The sequence below is a fragment of the Callionymus lyra genome, chromosome 9 (assembly GCF_982586985.1).
Source record: "Callionymus lyra chromosome 9, fCalLyr1.hap1.1, whole genome shotgun sequence".
Classification (NCBI taxonomy): Eukaryota; Metazoa; Chordata; class Actinopteri; order Syngnathiformes; family Callionymidae; genus Callionymus; species Callionymus lyra.
Window position 1 is genome coordinate 22789426 of NC_141826.1, and position 20422 is coordinate 22809847.

At 33.7% G+C, this 20422-nt stretch overlaps 1 protein-coding gene across 1 annotated transcript in view; it reads right to left on the bottom strand.

Moving 5' to 3' along the window:
- LOC148072278 (neuronal acetylcholine receptor subunit alpha-7-like) overlaps window positions 1–20422 on the bottom strand; it is a 41023-nt gene that overhangs the window by 5940 nt on the left and 14661 nt on the right. Inside the window, exons 2-6 of the mRNA XM_087799895.1 lie at window positions 12908–13047; window positions 12074–12118; window positions 9593–9702; window positions 3017–3264; window positions 1233–1427 (exon numbers count right to left, since the gene is read on the bottom strand). Coding sequence (XP_087656021.1) covers window positions 1233–1427; window positions 3017–3264; window positions 9593–9702; window positions 12074–12118; window positions 12908–13047 — 738 coding nt within the window. The remainder of the gene's footprint in view (window positions 1–1232; window positions 1428–3016; window positions 3265–9592; window positions 9703–12073; window positions 12119–12907; window positions 13048–20422) is intronic.

Genomic DNA, 20422 nt, shown 5'->3' on the forward strand with positions numbered 1-20422 from the left:
AGTCGCCTCCTGTAGCCACTGAAGTGTATCAGTGTCATCAGAATATTGAACGGTTGAATTAGACTAGTAGACATTGAAAATTGATACTTTTTTTTTATATATATATTTTTTTTAATAACATAATTTATCTATCCATCTATCTAACCATCCATCTAACCATCCATCTAACCATCCATCTAACCATCCATCCATCTAACCATCCATCTAACCATCCATCTAACCATCCATCCATCTAACCATCCATCTAACCATCCATCCATCCATCCATCCAACCATCCATCCATCTAACCATCCATCCATCCATCCATCCATCTAACCATCCATCCATCTAACCATCCATCCATCTAACCATCCATCCATCCATCCATCTATCCATCTAACCATCCATCCATCCATCCATCCATCTAACCATCCATCCATCCATCCATCCATCTATCCATCTAACCATCCATCCATCTAACCGTCCATCTAACCATCCATCCATCTCTATAGAGAGACTTTTGATGTTGAATTCAAAAAAGCCTAGAAATATTTTTTTAAATTTAAATATCAAACTCAACATTTAGAAAAATATTCACTTCTATTATTATTATTATTTTTTAAAAAAAAGGTTAAAAACAACAATATTTCAATAAATACATTTAAAACAAAATTTTAAATGTCAGATTCAACCCTTCAATATTGTAATTGCACTGATATACTATTTTAAAAATACATTTCATTTTGTAGGGACTATTATCATAATCAGGATAAGAAAATACATTTAATCTAAAAACCTTTTTTCGTTCTTCTTCTGTTGTTATTCAACTCTTTGTGTTCTCAGACTCCTGGTGGTGTCAACGATTACAAGTTCTTTTTCACATGTGTAGTCGAGGCTTGAAACAACTGCGTAATTTAGAAACCTAAACCCATTACAGCAAAGCCCTTCCAGTAGTTATCAGACGCATTTTTGAAACAATATTGATTAAAAAAAACATATTTTTGAAAAAACAACGTAAAACTACATTTAAAAAGATGCAGTAATTTTGAAAACAATCAAAAGCTTTAAAAAAAGTTTAAAAATGTGATGATATTCCCCAAAAGCTCATTGTGCACATGTTTTCTTTATTATCTGGATGTTTAATTATGTACATGGAATCAATGTCTACATGTTTTGATGCAACTGTTTCAACTTGTATTTGTTCATTTTAGTGTAAGACATTAATAACTGAAACTTTGACATGGATTATTACCCAGTGAGATCTTCTCTCCAGAATCAGCAGGGAGCAGGAAGACCAGCAGAGCCAGACCCGAGATCAACACACAAGGGATGAGCAGGTTGAGTCCGTAGTATAAAGTCCTTCTTCTCATGGTGACGGTGAAGGTCACGTCGGGGTACGGTTCCTTACAGCAGTCGTAGTAGAGCTCGTTGCGCTTGGCCGGGACACCTGAGACACAGACAGCACCTGTTTATATTCACAGAACTCTATGGAAACAAAAGTTTGTTTTCAGCCGATAAAACTAAATGTTTTGATTCCACTAATGTTCGTGATGCTTCAAACTTATTTGTTGCACCATCTGGTCCTGCCTGACAACGACTTCCGACCACGGATCCGCAGAACTGATCCCCCGACAGAGTTTCTTTCCTCGTGTGTTTTGGAATCACTCATCGAGTCGAGAGCAGAACAAAAACATCAAGAGGAAAAGAATCGATGCTGTTCAGAGAAGCATTGATGCTGAGATGTGTTCGGACGTTTCGTGTTTACGGAGAAGATGAGAAGATGTTCATTCATGATGTCATCGTTCTCAAGGTTAGCCAGCTCCCTGGTCGTTTTCTGATGAAAGAATTCAAATAGCATCACCTTCTGATTTATTTTTTATTTTCTAGGACGAGGACACCATGTTGGACACTTGAGGAATAAATCTCTACTAAGATGATTCGTCTTATTCTGACCCAGGTGTCATTTTTTTAACACCGTTTATGACAAGCTAAGCTAAGTATAGCAGCGATATGAAGGTAGTTATGTTCCTTTCATTCTAATAAAGAAGTTGCTTTAGTCAGAAAATGTGTTTATTCAAAAGACAGTTACTTTAATTTAACAATATGTAAATAAAAATAGTTTAAAAACGTTTGTGTTTGGGCTCTATTATTATTTAGTCTCTATTATTTAGCTTTATAATGAATTAGTAGTAAAAGTAGCAGTAGTATTAGAAGTATAAGTAGTAAAAGTAGTATACTAATTAGTAGTAAAAGTTAACATATGCTTATAATAGTAAATCTACTACTAATTAAGTAATTAAAGTAGTAGTAGAATTACAAGTATAAATATGAGTAGTACATGCAGTAGTAGAATTAGTAGTAAAAGCTAGTAGTAGAATTAGCAAGAGTATTATTGTAATTAGTAGTAAAAGTATAAGTATTATTAGTCGTAGAATTACTAGTATAAATACAAGTAGTAAAAGTAGTATTAGAATTACTAGTATAAATATGAGTAGTACATGCAGTAGTATAATTAGTAGTGAAACCAGTAGTACAAGTATAATTGGGTAATATTGTTTTTTTTTTATGTGTCTTTTTGAACAAAGATGAAGACGAAGACAACTGAGCTCCAGTCACTACATTAAAATGAAAAAAACATTTTTGTCTATAACTCTAAAAAGGAACTGATTACTCTGAAAACAATCCCAACTCTTAGTCGACATGAAAAATAGTGAATTTTAGGTGAATTAACCTTAAACAAGCAAGTGTATCCGAGGCGTGAAAACAAAGGTGATCTCGCATCAGTAGAATTCATTAAATCGGTCAATTTTTAAAAGTTATCTGCTGATTGAACTTCCAGACGAGCAACGTTTCTTCTTAATGAAAAGGACGGCGAGGACGAGACGAGTGTTTTAATGAGGTGAAGGAAGGAAATGTCAGGAGAATACGTTTGAAAAGATGAAATATGTTGATTTCAACGTCTTAAACGATCCATTATTCGTTTAGATAAAGAGTCTTTTTTAAAAAAATAAATATTACAAGGAATGTCTGGCTCACCCACGAGGTCCCACTCTCCGTTGGGGATGTAGGTGGACGTGTCCACGTCCAGCATCTGCAGGTCCAGCAGCCAGCCGTTGTGGGTCCAGGACCCGAACTTCAGGTCGCACTTCTGCACGTCGAAGGGGAACCAGCGCACGTCGATGTAGCAGGTGCTCTTGAGGATCCCCGGAGGGATGTACTGACAGTAGCCCGACGCGTTCACCAGCACGTTGGTGTGGAAGGTGGCGTCGAACCGTTCGTCGGCGCTGGAGAGACGGACGAGAAAACGCGATGATACCATCTTTACTTCTTCTTCTCACGCCACCATCGATCGGAATTCAAAGACTTTGAGTTCGTCCTGATGTCGTAAAATGCGTCGAAGTAGAGATGATGACGAGTACAAATAGAAGTATATCTTTGACTAATAAAAGAATGATGCCCAGTTGATTTCATGACATGGTTATTTTTAGAATGTAGATAAAAACCAGGTTCGATTGTTGCAGCACAGGATGATTTTTATTCAACAAAAATCACAATCCATATAGAATTTGACCTTGATCCTGGTGAAAATATACCATGAATAATAATAATAATAATAATAATAATCTCTATTTATAGATGTGTAAGACTCCTTACATCACTGATCTGATCCAGCCTTACACCCCAGCTCGGGCTCTGAGGTCTGTGGATCAGAATCTACTTATGGTTCCTGAACACGACTCAGGACCAGAGGAGAGAAATCCTTCCAGACTGTTGCTCCTAAGCTTTGGAACGATCTTCCTCTCTCTTTGCGCTTGATGGATCTACTGACTCCTTCAAGAAACATCTTAAGACGTTTCTATTTGTTCAGGCTTTTCCTTGATTTTCTGGAACTCCTGTGTTGTTCTCAGTATTATCTTGATCTTTAAAGTATGTACTTTTTTGAGTATTGTTTTGATTGTTTAAGCGCTTTGTGACCCTGGTCTCGAAAAGCGCTATATAAATAAATATTACTTACTTACTTACTTACACTATCGTTTCACTTGAATATTGGGATTTTTTTTTTAAATAAAAAATATGACTATTAACAATATTCATATTCAAGCACAAGCATATTTAACAGATAAAAAAACCAAAACACCATTAACATCCAAAAATTCACAGTGTTTGTTAATTTTTCTGTTGCAATTAAACTTCCAGCCGCTAGATGGCAGCAGTCATTACGTCCTTCGAAGATAAAGAAGGAATTAAATCCCAAGAGATCTCTTGATGACTGAGGACGAGAGGATACAGTTATGACTGAGGACGAGAGTATACAGTGATGACTGAGGACGAGAAGATACAGTGATGACTGAGGACGAGAGGATACAGTGATGACTGAGGACGAGAGGATAAAATGAGGACTGAGGACGAGAGGATACAGTGAGGACTGAGGACGAGAGGATACAGTGATGACTGAGGACGAGAGGATACAGTGATGACTGAGGACGAGCGGATACAGTGATGACTGAGGACGAGAGTATACAGTGAGGACTGAGGACGAGAGGATACAGTGAGGACTGAGGACGAGAGGATACAGTGAGGACTGAGGACGAGAGGATACAGTGAGTCCAGCAGCTTTTAAAGCTGATGTTTGGACATATTTTTGGTTTGAATACATATGAAAGTAGTTACGACTTTGTCAAGAGTCATGTGGTCTGTAAATACTACAACACCACAGTCAAGTACTGGACAATACTACAAACTAAACTACAGAGGTAAGACTACACTTGTTTACTAGTTAACTGCAATAAGTTAGCAAGTAAAAGATAATTGGGTTAGAACTGGTTAACCATTTGAGCTCTATTTAGTTAACTAATGAAAGGCAATACATCTACATATTTCCCCTGGAATGATAGTTTTGGATAGGAAGTGAATAAAAAACTTTTATCTCTTCACTCACTTGTGTTTCCTCTCCTTCTTTCACCACTAGATTTGAACCACACACACACAAACACACACAAATACAAAGTCAAGAAGGACAAGTGGTTTATGTAAATGTTCTACACAGTGAAGGACTCTCGGTCTTATCTGTGTGTATCTCAGAGAAGCCAATAGTTACCACGAGAAAAACTTCCTGTTGTTTCCTGAAAGTCCCTGATGACACTAGAGATTAATTATAGGCAAAACAAATACTCATTAGGTTTTTATGTATTAGAGCAGAATCCTCTGTGAAACTGTGTGTCTGTGTGTGTCTGTGTGTGTAAAAAAGTAGGTTTTATTTATTTATTTAAATGAGATATCCTGCCTCTTGATACATGTTTCTAAATGTTATCAGTATTGTAATTACACAAAAACAATAGAGATATTGTTTTAGGTTTGATGTGTAGAATAAAACAATTCACAATGTCAATATTCTGAAATTTTAACTAGTAAATTACATCTTAGTTACTTATGTCCAAATACATTTCTTGTAGTTTTTTTAACCAACACAAGAATCTTAGACTAGAAGGAAAGGGAAGACATGTGTTAACAATGTAGCAAAACTCTCTTTATATTGAAATATCGACATTAGAAAATGATCTTAAACCCCGCCCACTGAAAACACCTTGTTTTTCTGGGGATTAAATCTTGTTGACCATAACCACGCTCACTCTGCTGTGGTTGGTCAAACGTCAAGGTTAGTCACCGCGCATCATCGAACCCGGATGTCTCCACCTCCAAGGGACTCGTTGTATAAAAAAGCGGGGGCGTGATTACAGTTATTACGTCACTCTCGTAACCTCTCGTTTGCCCAGATTTCAGACGAACTTTATAAAGTAATAAGTTCAAAAAAGAATCTTTAATGAATCATGAGTTTATCTATCTATCTATCTATCTATCTATCTATCTATCTATCTATCTATCTATTAATCCATCCATCCATCCATCCATCCATCCATCCATCCATCCATCCATCCATCCATCCATCCATCCATCCATCCATCCGTCCGTCTATACGATGAGGGACTTACTGCATCTTGGAGAGTACCTGGGTAAAGTTCCCCTTTAACAAAAACATTCATAGCATTAACAAAAATGCTGAAAACAAGGAAATAAAATTTTAAATTCAATAAACAAAATCTGCTTTATTATCAAGCACTAGTTCACTATTGTTCCGTATGAATGTCAATCGAAACGTTTCTTGCATTAAACATAAAAAACATGAGCTTTTAAATAAAAGTCAGAATTAAAGCTAGTTTGTTTTTTTCCTGGATTTTTCTATATATATCTGTTTTTGTCTTGCGATGTTTTGTACAATGAAATAACAAGTAAAAATCCACAACGATGCCTATTTCTAAGCTCACAACCGACACGCTCGGACGCAGAATAAAAATTCTGCCGGATGTTTACTGGAGTTGGACGCCCTTCATGTGCCTCATCGATCCTCAGGCAAGTGAGCCCGATGACTTTTACCTCTAATAGCAGAGCAGGTCGACGGCTGACGAACCGACTGTATACATGTCTCTCTTTATATTTCTACGAGCTGGAAACAATATCAAAACAACAAAAGTACACAAGATAACACAGCTTTTTTTAAGCATTATTGCCGATCAAATTACAGAAAGACATGCAGAGAAAATGAACGAGGAAATAAAAGTGATGAGACGACGACGGTGTCATTTTCAGACGTGAATGAAATAGTAAATGTCAAGACGGTTAATGGACACGAGGCTCTAACTGTTGGTTTGATGACTCGCATGACATTCTCTCTGATGCTGAACCACCTGACCTCAATCATACCTCGCTTGCTTTCCAGGAACTCATTCATTTTCTACCGCTTTATCCCTTACCGGGGTCGCGGGGAGACTGGAGCCTATCCCAGTATCATAGGGTGAGAGGCAAGGGAACACCCTGGACAGGACGCCTAGTCTGTTTCAGGACACAAAAAGACAGACAACCATTCACACACACACTCATACCTATGGACAATTTCCCAAAGTTATCAATTAACCTCTGTATGTTTTTGGAAAGTGGGAGGAAACCGGAGTGTCCGGAGTAAACCTGAGAACAACCGGAGAACATACTAACTCCACTCCTCGGCCTGGAATCGAACCCACAACCTTCTCGCTGTGAGGCACCCCTTTCCAGGAACTCCCACAATGTATACATTGGGACTGTGCATCTTCCATTAAGGCCCAAGATTGAAGGGAAGTCATCTGCCCTTGAGCAACGCAACTGTCCGAGTTGAAATGAAATGACTTGATATGCATGAATAATAAGTGTTGTGAGTCGTTCTAGAAAAAACAAAATGAGGATTTCAACTGAAAAGTTGTTTTTCTTCTCTGTGACCTCGACGCTCACAAGCTCATTAACTTCCCATTAGAAAAGAAAGAATGTTTTTTATGGCGAATCTGAGAAGCCTCTTAACACCATCAGTCTGGATGGATCTGCTTATTTACGACGGGAACGTCACCCGCGCTGAAGTCCTCGTGTCTAATGGCGTGTGCGTTATTGTCGTTATTGTCATTCTGCGCTGGTGTGTCTCTTGGTACACAAGTACACACTTGATTTGAAGATTTGTCGTGACTTCCAATTACTCAGAAATTCGGTCTCGCTGAGGAAGGAATATTGAGGTCGACTGACGGTCATAATCTTATTAAGCTTCGTCTGGGTTTGACCGGGGGCCTCCTCCCAGACAGAGCACTTTGAAAACCTCAGGAAGGAGTCGTCCAGAATCACAAAATAGCGTCTCAGCGCTAAGGTTCTACTTTGAGTCTCTCAATTATTGAATGGACATTAATAATTGCTTCTGACTAGAGGTGTGTTTTGGCAAAAACAATATATTGCGATACTGTAGTAACAAGGATATATCTGTAGTATGGTGGAGTACTTGACCACATGACTCTTGACGAAGTCGTAACTGATTTAATTTGTTTTCAAACCAAAGTTTTCACAAACATCAGCTTTAAAAGCGGCTGGAGCCACTGTATCCTCTCGTCCTCAGCTGTTCTTTGGCGCAAGAAAAAAAAAAGCGACACTTGAAGACTTTTGGTGTGAGCCCTCCCCCAAAAATGATGTAACTAATTAACAATTTAATCCTCAAATTAACACCGATCGTCAACAAAAATCGCACTATATTGTGATGTATTTTGATACTGTAGGAACAAGGGAATATTTGTAGCATTTTCGAGTACTTGACTCTGGTATTGCAGAATTTACAGACAACATGACTCTTGACGAAGTCGTAACTACTTTCATTTGTTTTCGAACCAAAATATGTCCAAACACTAGCCTTAAAAGCTGCTGGAGTCACTGTATCCTCTCGTCCTCAGTCATTGCCAGGATCTCATGGGACTTCATTGTTTCATTAGCTGCGTAGGACGTAATGACTGCTGCCATCTAGCGGTCAGGATGTTTAATTGCGACACAAAAATAATTACATAACGATTACAAACGCTGTGATTATTTACATGTTAATTGTACATTGATTTTTTGATTTTTTTATTATTTTGATGAAAGAAAACTTTATTGAAATACAAACAACACTAGGAAGATAAAACAACTATTAGTAGACTTTTTTTTAGAATTTTTAACACCCAAAGATTTTGCAGCATTGGTTAGAGTATTACGTATTGTCACACAAAACACATACACACACACACACACACACTATCTCGAAATTAAACCCTTGTGTTACCTGTGGGTCAAGGTGACCCAGAACCCGAAAAAATAAATGTGCCTGTGGTATCCCTTCTGTTATCTCTGGGTCAAGAAACAAATTTGTTTTTCCGGCTTTTGGGTGACCTTGACCCTGAGACAACTAGGGGGTTAAAAAAACACATTTTTCACAACATGTGAAAAAATTATTGATAATAATTAAAAAATATAGAATTTTCACTTTATTTTTATTACATTTCATTTAGGGATAATATATTAGTTTTGTATATATATATATATATATTTTAAGTTTAAATCTAAATTTATAAATTTATCCCCATTTAAAAAAAAGACTGTTAATGGACTGAAAACATGATTCTATTTATTTTAATTAATTCTCAGCATCTGTGCAGTGACTTGTGAGAAACAACGCGACAGAAACAAGTAGAAAGAGAGGATTTATAAGCAGCAAGAGCGTTGGTGGTTGATTGAATAGAACGAATTATAGTCAGACAGTGAGTTATGAAAGAGAAACACAGGGAGACACAAATAGAATGAAAAGAGGCTGGATTTGGGGGAAAAGATACAGACACGGGGACAGAAAGAGGTGAGAGATTAGGAATGTAATCCCGAATGGTTTTTGAGAGACAAGCTCTAGGATTTTAGGGATTAATACCTGCATTTTGTCGCACAAATGAGTATTTAAAACCCTCTTTAAAGCAAATGTTCACCAAATCTTCTTTTTCATGTCTGTCTCTCGCTGAAATATGCAGAAGAATATTTATTTGGGTGAAACATACTGACCCACATTTTTAATGATTTCCCTGCGAAGCCTGTGGAGCTCTTGAAGTTAAACTCATTTATGGTCGAGTTATAATAAACCTTCTCAGTGATCTGATGGATGAACCGACTCTCGCCGACTCAGCGTAAATCCAGGTTATTATCTTCGGCCACTCGTGACATTTGAAGACGAGAGATGGAAAAATAATTTTCTACCTGTTGTAAAGGAGGATGTCGGGCGTCCAGATCTGGTCTGAAGGGAATCGAAGGTTCTGGACACCAGGGTAGTTTTCAGGGTTCCATGTTAAGTAGATGTCGGTCCAGTACTGAAAGAAGAAAACTTAAGATCAACTCTTGACAAAATGATAGTTTCCTGCCCGGACCCTTAAATCTTAAGTACCAGGAATGCAAATTATTATCATTTAGGAATTAAAAACTCCCTGTTTATGGAAATATATTAAATTTGAATATTGAAAGGTTGAATTTAAACATTTTTAAATTGTTGCATTTTAATTTAGCATTCTTTTTTTTTTAAATAATTGAATTCAATAATCACTATATTGAAATGTTGAATGGGTTTTTATAGAAAAGTAAAATAAAGTGTGTATTAAAAAAGGAAAAGTGTTTTGTTATTCATTCATATTCCAGTTAAATATAACTTATAGGAGACAAACACAGTGATATTTGAGAAGTGAAATAAAGTTTATATGATTTACAGAAAGTGTGCAAGAATTATTTAAACAAAATTAGGCATGTGCATAAATTTAGGCATCACAAAAGACAAATTACTCAATATTTTGTGCAAGCTCCTTCTTCAGAAATAAAAGCCTCTAAACACTTCCTATTGCTTCCAATTAGGGTCTGGATTCTGGTGGAAGGTATTTTGGACCATTCTTCTTTACAGATCCTCTCCAGTTCAGTCAGGTTTGATGGTTTCCGAGCATGGACCGACCGCTTTAAATCACACCATAAATTTTCAATAATATTCAGGTCTGGGGACTGAGATGATTCCAGAACGTTAAACTTGTTCCTCTGCATGTGCCTTAGTAGATTTTGAGCAGTGTTTAGGATCATTGTCTTGTTGAAAGATCCAGCCCTGGCGCAACTTCAACTTTGTTACTGATTCCTGGACATTGTTCTCCAGAATCTGCTGATATTGAGAGGAATCCATGCGCCTCTCAACTTTAACAAGATTCCCCTTTCCTGCACTGGCCACACAGCCCCACAGCAAGATGGAACCACCGCCAAATTTTACTGTAGGCAGCAAGTTCTTTTCTTGGAATGTTGTGTTCTTTTTCCGCCATGCACAACGCACCTGGTTATTCACAAATAACTCTATTTTAGTTTCATCAGTCCACAGCACCTTATTCCAAAATGAAGCTGGCTTGTCCAAATGTGCTTTAGCATACCTCAAGCGACCCCGTTTGTGGTGTGTGCAGAGAAAAGGCTTTTTCCATAAAGCATCTCCTTTTGTAAAGGGTGCTGAATTGAACGATGCTCAGTGACACCATCTGCAGCAAGTTGATGTTGCAGGTCTTTGGAGCTGATCTGTGGGTTGACTGTGACTGTTCTCACCATCCTGCGCCTCTGTTTATCTGAGATTTTCCTTGGTCTGCCACTCCGGGCATTAACTGGAACTGTGCCTGTGGTCTTCCATTTTCTCCCAATGTTCCTCACAGTTGAAACTGAGAGCTTAAGTCTCTGAGATAGCTTTCTATATCCTTCCCCTAAGCCATGATGTTGAACAATCATTGTTTTCAGGTCATTTGAGAGTTGTTTTGAGGCTCCCATGTTGCCACTCTTCAGAGAAGATGCAAAGAGGAGAAACACCAGTTTGAGTTCCAATAATTAGTGCTAAAGGTATTAAAATCAATAAGATATAAGGGTGCCTAAATTTATGCACATGCCTAATTTTGTTTAAATAATTCTTTATCCAAACAACCAATGATTTATAAAGGAAAATCATGAAAATGTACAGGGGTGCCCAAACTTTTTCATACCACTGTGTATAATTATACTTGAAATAAATCACTTACATTTTTTTTGTTTGTTTACAGTTTAAAGTTTCATTCATTCATTTTTTACCAGTTTATCGCTCATGGGGGTCTCAGGTAGACTGGAGCCTATCCCAGTTTCATTTGGCGAGAGGCAAGGGACACCCTGGACAGGACACCAGTCTGTCGCAGGGCACACAAGAGTTTAATATCCTAATTCTAATAATCTAATTAATAATTCTAAATTAAATATCTTTCAATTCGTAGCCTTTTAAATTCAATACAAAATGATTGTATAATAGTGTCAACAGACAATACCACAATAGTACTTAGATACTTGGACTTTCAGCCATTATAAATCAACTGTAAATCGCTATGAAAAGTCCCTAAACCTAAGGTTTTATTGCATTTAAATTCATTATCGTGCAGATATACAACTAAGAAAGTGTCAGAGAGTTGAGAAAATAATGTAATGTTGTGTATAGACTTGAACAGATGCAGTTCTTTTAAGTGTTGCTGTAATCTTTAGTTTCTACCATTGGTTCAACCTGACAACTCAAGAACAAGAAGACACACACAAGAAAACACAAAAAAAACAGTGAAGTTAGAAATTAAAATGAGATTAAATAAAAAAACTAATTATGAGTGTAATTCATCTTGATTATTGTATAATTTAAGCCTGAAGTGAAGCTCGTCCACTCACCAGTTGCAGCCAAGCATTGGTCATCAAAACTTGATTCTTCTCATCCTGAAAACAAACGAGTGAAGATTAAATAAGAACATGTTAAGACTTTTTTTATTTTAAAAACACCATTATGACCAGAAAGAAAATTGTTTGATAACATTTTAATACTGTTTGATAACAGTTTAAAAATGTTTGATAATAGTAGAAAATTGTTTGATTTAATTGGAATTTCTTTTGATTATAGTTGAAAATTGTTTGATTATAATTGAAAATTGTTTGATTATAGTTAAAACCTTTTTTATTATATTATATTATATAGTTAACAATTGTTTGATTACGGGTTTTTTTTTTTATTATAGTTAAAAATTGTTTGATTATAGTTGAAAATAATTTGATTACAGTTGAAAATGGTTTGATAATAGTTAAAAATTGTTTTTATTATAGTTAAAAATCGTTTGATTATAGTTTAAAATTGTTTGATTAAAGTTGAAAATTGTTTGATTATAGTTGAAAATTGTTTGATTATAGTTAAAAATTGTTTGATTATAGTTGAAAATCGTTTGATTATAGTTTAAAATTGTTTGATTATAGTTGAAAATTGTTTGATTATAGTTGAAAATAGTTTGATTATAGTTGAAAATTGTTTGATTATAGTTGAAAATTGTTTGATTATAGTTGAAAATTGTTTGATTATAGTTAAAAATTGTTTGATTATAGTTGAAAATTGTTTGATTATAGTTGAAAATTGTTTGATTATAGTTTAATTTTTTTATTATAGTTAATTTTCTTATTACAGTGGAAAATTGTTTGATTATAATTGAAATATCGTCGACCAAACAAACCCGTGCTCACCACGTCTATGATCTGCAGGAGTGTGAAGCCGAGCTCCACCAATATGGCAGCAGAGTCGTTGACCACTGGTCTCTCCAGACGGTTGTAGTTCGCCAGCAGCTCCTTGTAGAGCCTCCTCTGGTGTTCTCCCTGCATGGACCCTGAAGAAGAACATGTATCGTAACATGACTTTTAACCAACATGACGTCAATTTATGCATTTACTTCCTGTTCTCATCCACCCTATCTCTGGGTCAAGGTGACCCGGTGGCCAAAAAACAAATGTATTCAGTGTGTTATCACCTTCACCCAGAGGTAAATTTACTTCACAGATTGTATCAATATCAGTAGAACAGAATGTCAGCTTTTGTAAAGTTAATACAAGAGTTTTAATTGTGTTTTAATTTTTTGGAGAATTCAAAAATATGCTAAACAGGAAACCATGACCAGAAAGACGTTATTTAAACTGCATTTGTTTTCCTTCTATCTAACAGACTCTCACTCCACGAAGAGGTGTAAACGTGAGTCGATCTTTTGTTTGGAGCTTGTTAAGAGAAACTTAATCCAACCAAACTGTTCTCTGTCGCTGAAGCCAAAGTCATCTGTTCACGCCTGGGATTAAATGACAAAATGGTGGATCGACTTTTGCTTCGCCTGCTTGAACCAACTGTAATTACTTCTCTGTATCAAGAACAAAACAGTATTTTTAAAAGCTACAGCGTAACAGGCATGAAAATAAATCTGGGAATATTATGGAAACACTGAAAAAAAAATATTTTTCGAAAAAAAGATACAGTATATAGGGAATAATAAAAAAAATGATTATATTTGAAATTGTTTGATTACAGTTGATTTTTTTGATGATAGTTGAATGTTTTTATTATAGTTTTAAATTGTTTGATTATAGTTGAAAATTGTTTGATTTTAGTTGAAAATTGTTTGATTTTAGTTGAAAATTGTTTGATTACATTTGAAAATTGTTTGATTACAGTTGATTTTTTTGATGATAGTTGAATGTTTTTATTATCGTTTAAAATTGTTTGATTATAGTTGAAAATTGTTTGATTTTAGTTGAAAATTGTTTGATTACAGTTACATTTTTTTTGATTATAGTTGAAAATTGTTTGATTATAGTTGAAAATTGTTTGATTATAGTTAGAAATTGTTTGATTATAGTTGAAAATTGTTTGATTATAGTTGAAAATTGTTTGATTATAGTTGAAAATTGTTGGATTATAGCTGAAAATTGTTTGATTATAGTTGAAAATTGTTTGATTATAGCTGAAAATTGTTTGATTATAGTTGAAAATTGTTTGATTTTAGTTGAAAATTGTTGGATTATAGCTGAAAATTGTTTGATTTTAGTTGAAAATTGTTTGATTATAGCTGAAAATTGTTTGATTATAGTTGAAAATTGTTTGATTATAGTTACATTTTTTTTGATTATAGTTGAAAATTGTTTGATTATAGTTGAAAATTGTTTGACTACAGTTACATTTTTTTTGATTATAGTTGAAAATTGTTTGATTACAGTTACATTTTTTTGATTATAGTTGAAAATTGTTTGATTACAGTTACATTTTTTTGATTATAGTTGAAAATTGTTTGACTACAGTTACATTTTTTTTGATTATAGTTGAAAATTGTTTGATTACAGTTACATTTTTTTTGATTATAGTTGAAAATTGTTTGATTATAGTTGAAAATTGTTTGATTATAGTTGAAAATTGTTTGATTATAGTTGAAAATTGTTTGACTACAGTTACATTTTTTTTGATTATAGTTGAAAATTGTTTGATTACAGTTACATTTTTTTTGATTATAGTTGAAAATTGTTGGATTATAGTTGAAAATTGTTTGATTATAGTTAGAAATTGTTTGATTATAGTTGAAAATTGTTTGATTATAGTTGAAAATTGTTTGATTATAGTTGAAAATTGTTTGACTACAGTTACATTTTTTTTGATTATAGTTGAAAATTGTTTGATTACAGTTACATTTTTTTTGATTATAGTTGAAAATTGTTTGATTATAGTTGAAAATTGTTTGATTATAGTTAGAAATTGTTTGATTATAGTTGAAAATTGTTTGATTATAGTTGAAAATTGTTTGATTATAGTTGAAAATTGTTGGATTATAGCTGAAAATTGTTTGATTATAGTTGAAAATTGTTTGATTATAGCTGAAAATTGTTTGATTATAGTTGAAAATTGTTTGATTTTAGTTGAAAATTGTTGGATTATAGCTGAAAATTGTTTGATTTTAGTTGAAAATTGTTTGATTATAGCTGAAAATTGTTTGATTATAGTTGAAAATTGTTTGATTATAGTTACATTTGTTTTGATTATAGTTGAAAATTGTTTGATTATAGTTGAAAATTGTTTGACTACAGTTACATTTTTTTGATTATAGTTGAAAATTGTTTGATTACAGTTACATTTTTTTGATTATAGTTGAAAATTGTTTGACTACAGTTACATTTTTTTTGATTATAGTTGAAAATTGTTTGATTACAGTTACATTTTTTTGATTATAGTTGAAAATTGTTTGATTATAGTTGAAAATTGTTTGATTATAGTTGAAAATTGTTTGATTATAGTTAGAAATTGTTTGATTATAGTTGAAAATTGTTTGATTATAGTTGAAAATTGTTTGATTATAGTTGAAAATTGTTTGACTACAGTTACATTTTTTTTGATTATAGTTGAAAATTGTTTGATTACAGTTACATTTTTTTTGATTATAGTTGAAAATTGTTGGATTATAGTTGAAAATTGTTTGATTATAGTTAGAAATTGTTTGATTATAGTTGAAAATTGTTTGATTATAGTTGAAAATTGTTTGATTATAGTTGAAAATTGTTTGACTACAGTTACATTTTTTTTGATTATAGTTGAAAATTGTTTGATTACAGTTACATTTTTTTGATTATAGTTGAAAATTGTTTGATTATAGTTGAAAATTGTTTGATTATAGTTAGAAATTGTTTGATTATAGTTGAAAATTGTTTGATTATAGTTGAAAATTGTTTGATTATAGTTGAAAATTGTTTGATTACAGTTACATTTTTTTTATTATAGTTGAAAATAGTTTGATTATAGTTGAAAATTGTTTGATTACAGTTACATTTTTTTTATTATAGTTGAAAATAGTTTGATTATAGTTGAAAATTGTTTGATTATAGTTGAAAATTGTTTGATTATAGTTAAAAATTGTTGGATTATAGCTGAAAATTGTTTGATTATAGTTGAAAATTGTTTGATTATAGTTGAAAATTGTTTGATTATAGTTGAAAATTGTTTTTTTTATAGTTGAAAATAGTTTGATTATAGTTGAAAATTGTTTGATTACAGTTACATTTTTTTTATTATAGTTGGAAAGTGTTTGATTATAGTTATAAAAAATGGATTATAGTTGAAAATTGTTTGATTATAGTTGAAAATTGTTTGATTATAGTTGAAAATTGTTTGACTACAGTTAAACATGTTTTGATTATAGTTGGAAATTGTTTGATTATATATAATATTTAATATATTTAGAAAAAAAATATGCAGGGAATAAAAAAAAAAAAGAAAGAATATTTTTTAAAATTAGTCCAGGAAAAATTAAAATAAATAAATATATGTGTAAATCTGGAAAGAGTCAGACGTGGAATCTGAGGGGAAAAACAATAATATAAACATGAAAATTGCTATAAATAAATGTATCAAAAGTCAAGAGGATTTATTTTAGTTTCAGAATCATCTGTCCTCACTGAAGTCCATTCATACGAGAGATTATAAAACTGTGTCACAGGCCCAGACCACATAAGCTGGTTTTATTGTGATTTGTTTTTTAATGTTTTTAAAAGATAAACCTCTATCATTGATTGTGAAACCAAACACAACAGTTTTGCAGAAGAAACTTCTCAGTGACGATGATTAAATTCCAATTATCAGGAACAATCTTAATTGCATTGAATTCACTGAACTTTTCTCTCTAAATGTCAACAGGAAACAGCATCATCAGTCCTTCTTTGTGTCGACATAAAGAAGAAGAAAAGACATTTTTCAACTAATTAACGATGTAAGGAAGTGCCACGTTTATATCTGCAACCTTTTCTTCTCTCTCTCCACAAGTTATCATCCTTTTATACGTTTATTCTAGAGTCGCTTTCAACACAAACTACGACGGAATAATGTCGTCTTTATCATGTGAGGAACACATAAATGCTGGTCATGTGACGATAACTTTAATCTACTATATAATTAAGAAATGAAGACCAGAAAGGATGATTAAATGTACTGTAATGTGTTGATTTAAGTGTGTCTTAAATAGATGTTGGACTCTATTGTATCATCAGTGTTTGTACAAAACTCATGGAAATATTGACATTAGAAAAGGGTCTTAAGCCCCACCCACTGAAAACACGCCCACTCTGCTGTGATTGGTCAAACAAGGAGGTTTGTCACCGCGCGCCATTAATCCAGGAAGTTTCCAACTCCAAGGGACACGTTGTATAAACAAATCAGGGCATGGTTAAAGCTGGCTAGAGAAGAAGTGAAGCCTTTATAACATCATAATGGACTCCGCTCTCGTAACCGCTTGTTCGCCCACATTTTAGACAAGCTTTATCAAGTAATACTTTCAAAAAATGGAAATGTGTTAGTCAGAGGTTTTTTCACTTTAGTTAACCTTTAAAAAACACCACAAATCCCCTCATAACATAAACACAGGCCAGTGTGGTGTGTATGTAATTTTGTGGATCAACTCAAATTCTAGGCAAAACACAAATATAGGATGGACATGACTTACTAGGAATGTTGACTGAAACCATCAGGGCATAAAAAGAGTTTAAATATCGATAAAACTCTAGAAAACAAAAATTAATAAAGCCTTTCAAAAACAACACGAGTGTCAACCATTGTATTTTTTATCTGGGAAAATCTTGGTCTCTTGGACTCTGTCTTGGTCTTGGTCTCAACACTCTCTGGTCTCTGTGATTGATGTCATGAAAGAACATCTTTAAACGTCTATACTTTAGAGAATTGAATCATGTATTTTGAAAAGAAATGTCTAAGACGGCACATACAGAAAAGAAAAAATGAGTGTTTTCTATTCAAGCAAAAGACCAAAATCATGTCTGTCAGTAAAAGAGCCTTGGCCTGGTGATCGTTCGTACACAACTGTGTAATTATTCATACTTCAGACACACAAACACATGCTTCTGAATGTCTTTTGTGTCAGATTTTTCAATTTGTGGTCTGAAAGGAGTCTTGAACACCCTTGAAACAAATGACAAAATCCATAAATCAATGATCCCCAAAGTCATACATTTGATAATAACAATCTCACAAGAGTGTGTTTATTAAAAAGTTTATTCATCCCTTTGTTTACACGAACTAACAAAGAACCGTCTTTAAAGTCCAACAGCTGAACCGTGAAGTTTTACTGTTTATTTTATAAGATGTAAATTATGAACAACACCATGTCTAGCCTGTACTTTTACAATATTGTTACAACAGATTCTAAAAGAGAAAGACGATGTTTTCTTCTTCTTCATTGATCTACTAAATAAAAGTAACGTCAGGTACATGGCTGGACACTTTACTACCTTAAAAACAGCAAGAAAACCTCATGAAAGAAGCTTCAAAACGCTTAAGGGGGCGATGGCTGAATATTTAAAATGTTATCTATTCATCTTTGTGTTTCTTCTTTTTTTTAAAGAATGTGGCGTGAAAACCCTCAAGAGTGGAGTTCTACACAAACAAGGACAGATCAGTGTAAATACAGTTACATTTTCTATATAATTAAACACAGTTTAAATGGATTTCTTAACAACTTTTATAATATCAGGCATAGATGCTGAATTTCTTATACAAACGCTGGCATTCTCTGTTCAATATTAGCAAATAAAAATATGTATTTTCTAGAGCTGCAAGATATATCGAAAAAAAAAATATCGATATTGTGATATTGGCACGTGCGCTATGCATATTGAAAACGTGCAATTATTTATAATTTTTTATTGTATAAATCAAGCAATTCTTAAATGCACACTTGCCACGTTTTGAAAAGTTGTCAATTAGTACTTCTATGTCTCGTTGTCGTTTACATCTCGGTCTATCCTTTAGCAGTGCGGCGAAGCTTGCTAGGCTCGGTTGCTATCTTGCTAGCGCTGACTTAGCGCATCTCAGCATATACACGGAAGTAAAACTAACTTATGATCTAGTCAAACACTAGTGATCCAGTCACTCATCTCTTTCAACCTCCTTTGTTAAAGCAACATAGTGTAAGAACTTTTCATCTTGTCTCAGTTGTTTTCTTATAAGATCGGGAACTTCCAAACAAGTGTAAACCTGTCCGGCTTCGCCGTATGCTAACGAGCTAACTTGTTATCATCAGGTCATTTATAAAGTGTTATGTTTGCATGTACAAGGAGGTGGATTTATTATTGATTTGGTGATATCGCGATGCGCCGGCAGCTCCTCTCTGATGTCGCTCAGTTTCTTGGAAAACCGAGTGTTATAAGTCATATTTTTCGCCGATCATCTCGACACCGAAGCGTGGAAATAAACGAAATGGAAATATCGCATCGCTTTCCTTATCGAAACCTCCGGACCCTACAGTACTCGCACGTGCGCGTGCACACGGCTACATTTTTAGGTGAAAGAAAAAAATATAACATAAATATCGATATCGCAATTCAAGATACCAATATCGAATATCGCATTTATTTCCATAGTATTTTCTCAATATTGTGAGGGTAAATCCTCAATATTTAAAACTTTGTCGGTCCTGTCAAGTTTATGTTGGTGAAAACCAGTTGAAGATATTTGCACTTTGTATTTTCAACCTGAATAAGTAACTTTGCTAAATAGGTTTATGTTAATATTCTGAAAAAATAAAATGAAACAACACATTTCAGAAACAGTTTTAACTTCATCCAATATGACCTTCACACATAAAAGAAAAGTATTTGTTGGCATATCCTGTTTCAGTTTTAATTTTGAAAAAAATATTAAATTATAAACCAATTTTGTTTTTTTAATGTGCATTTCATACAAGAATCTTTACTTTTCTCTCTAAATGTCAACAGGAAACAGCATCATCAGTCCTTCTTTGTGTCGACATAAAGAAGAAGAAAAGACATTTTTCAACTAATTAACGACGTAAAGAAGTGCCAACTATATATCTGCGACCTTTTCTTCTCTCTCTCCACAAGTTATCATCCTTTTATACGTTTATTCTAGAGTCGCTTTGAACACAAACTACGACGGAATAATCGTCGTCTTTATCATGTGAGGAACACATAAATGCTGGTCATGTGACGATAACTTTAATTTACTGTATAGTTAAGAAATGAAGACCAGAAAAGATGATTAAAAGTGTAGTAATGTGTCGATTTAGGTGGGTGTTAAATAGATGTTGGACTCTATTGTATCATCTTTGCACAAAACTCTCTTTTCCTTGAAATATTGACATTAGAAAATGGTCTTAAGCCCCGCCCACTGAAAACATGCCCACTCTGCTGTGATTGGTCAAACATTAATGTTTG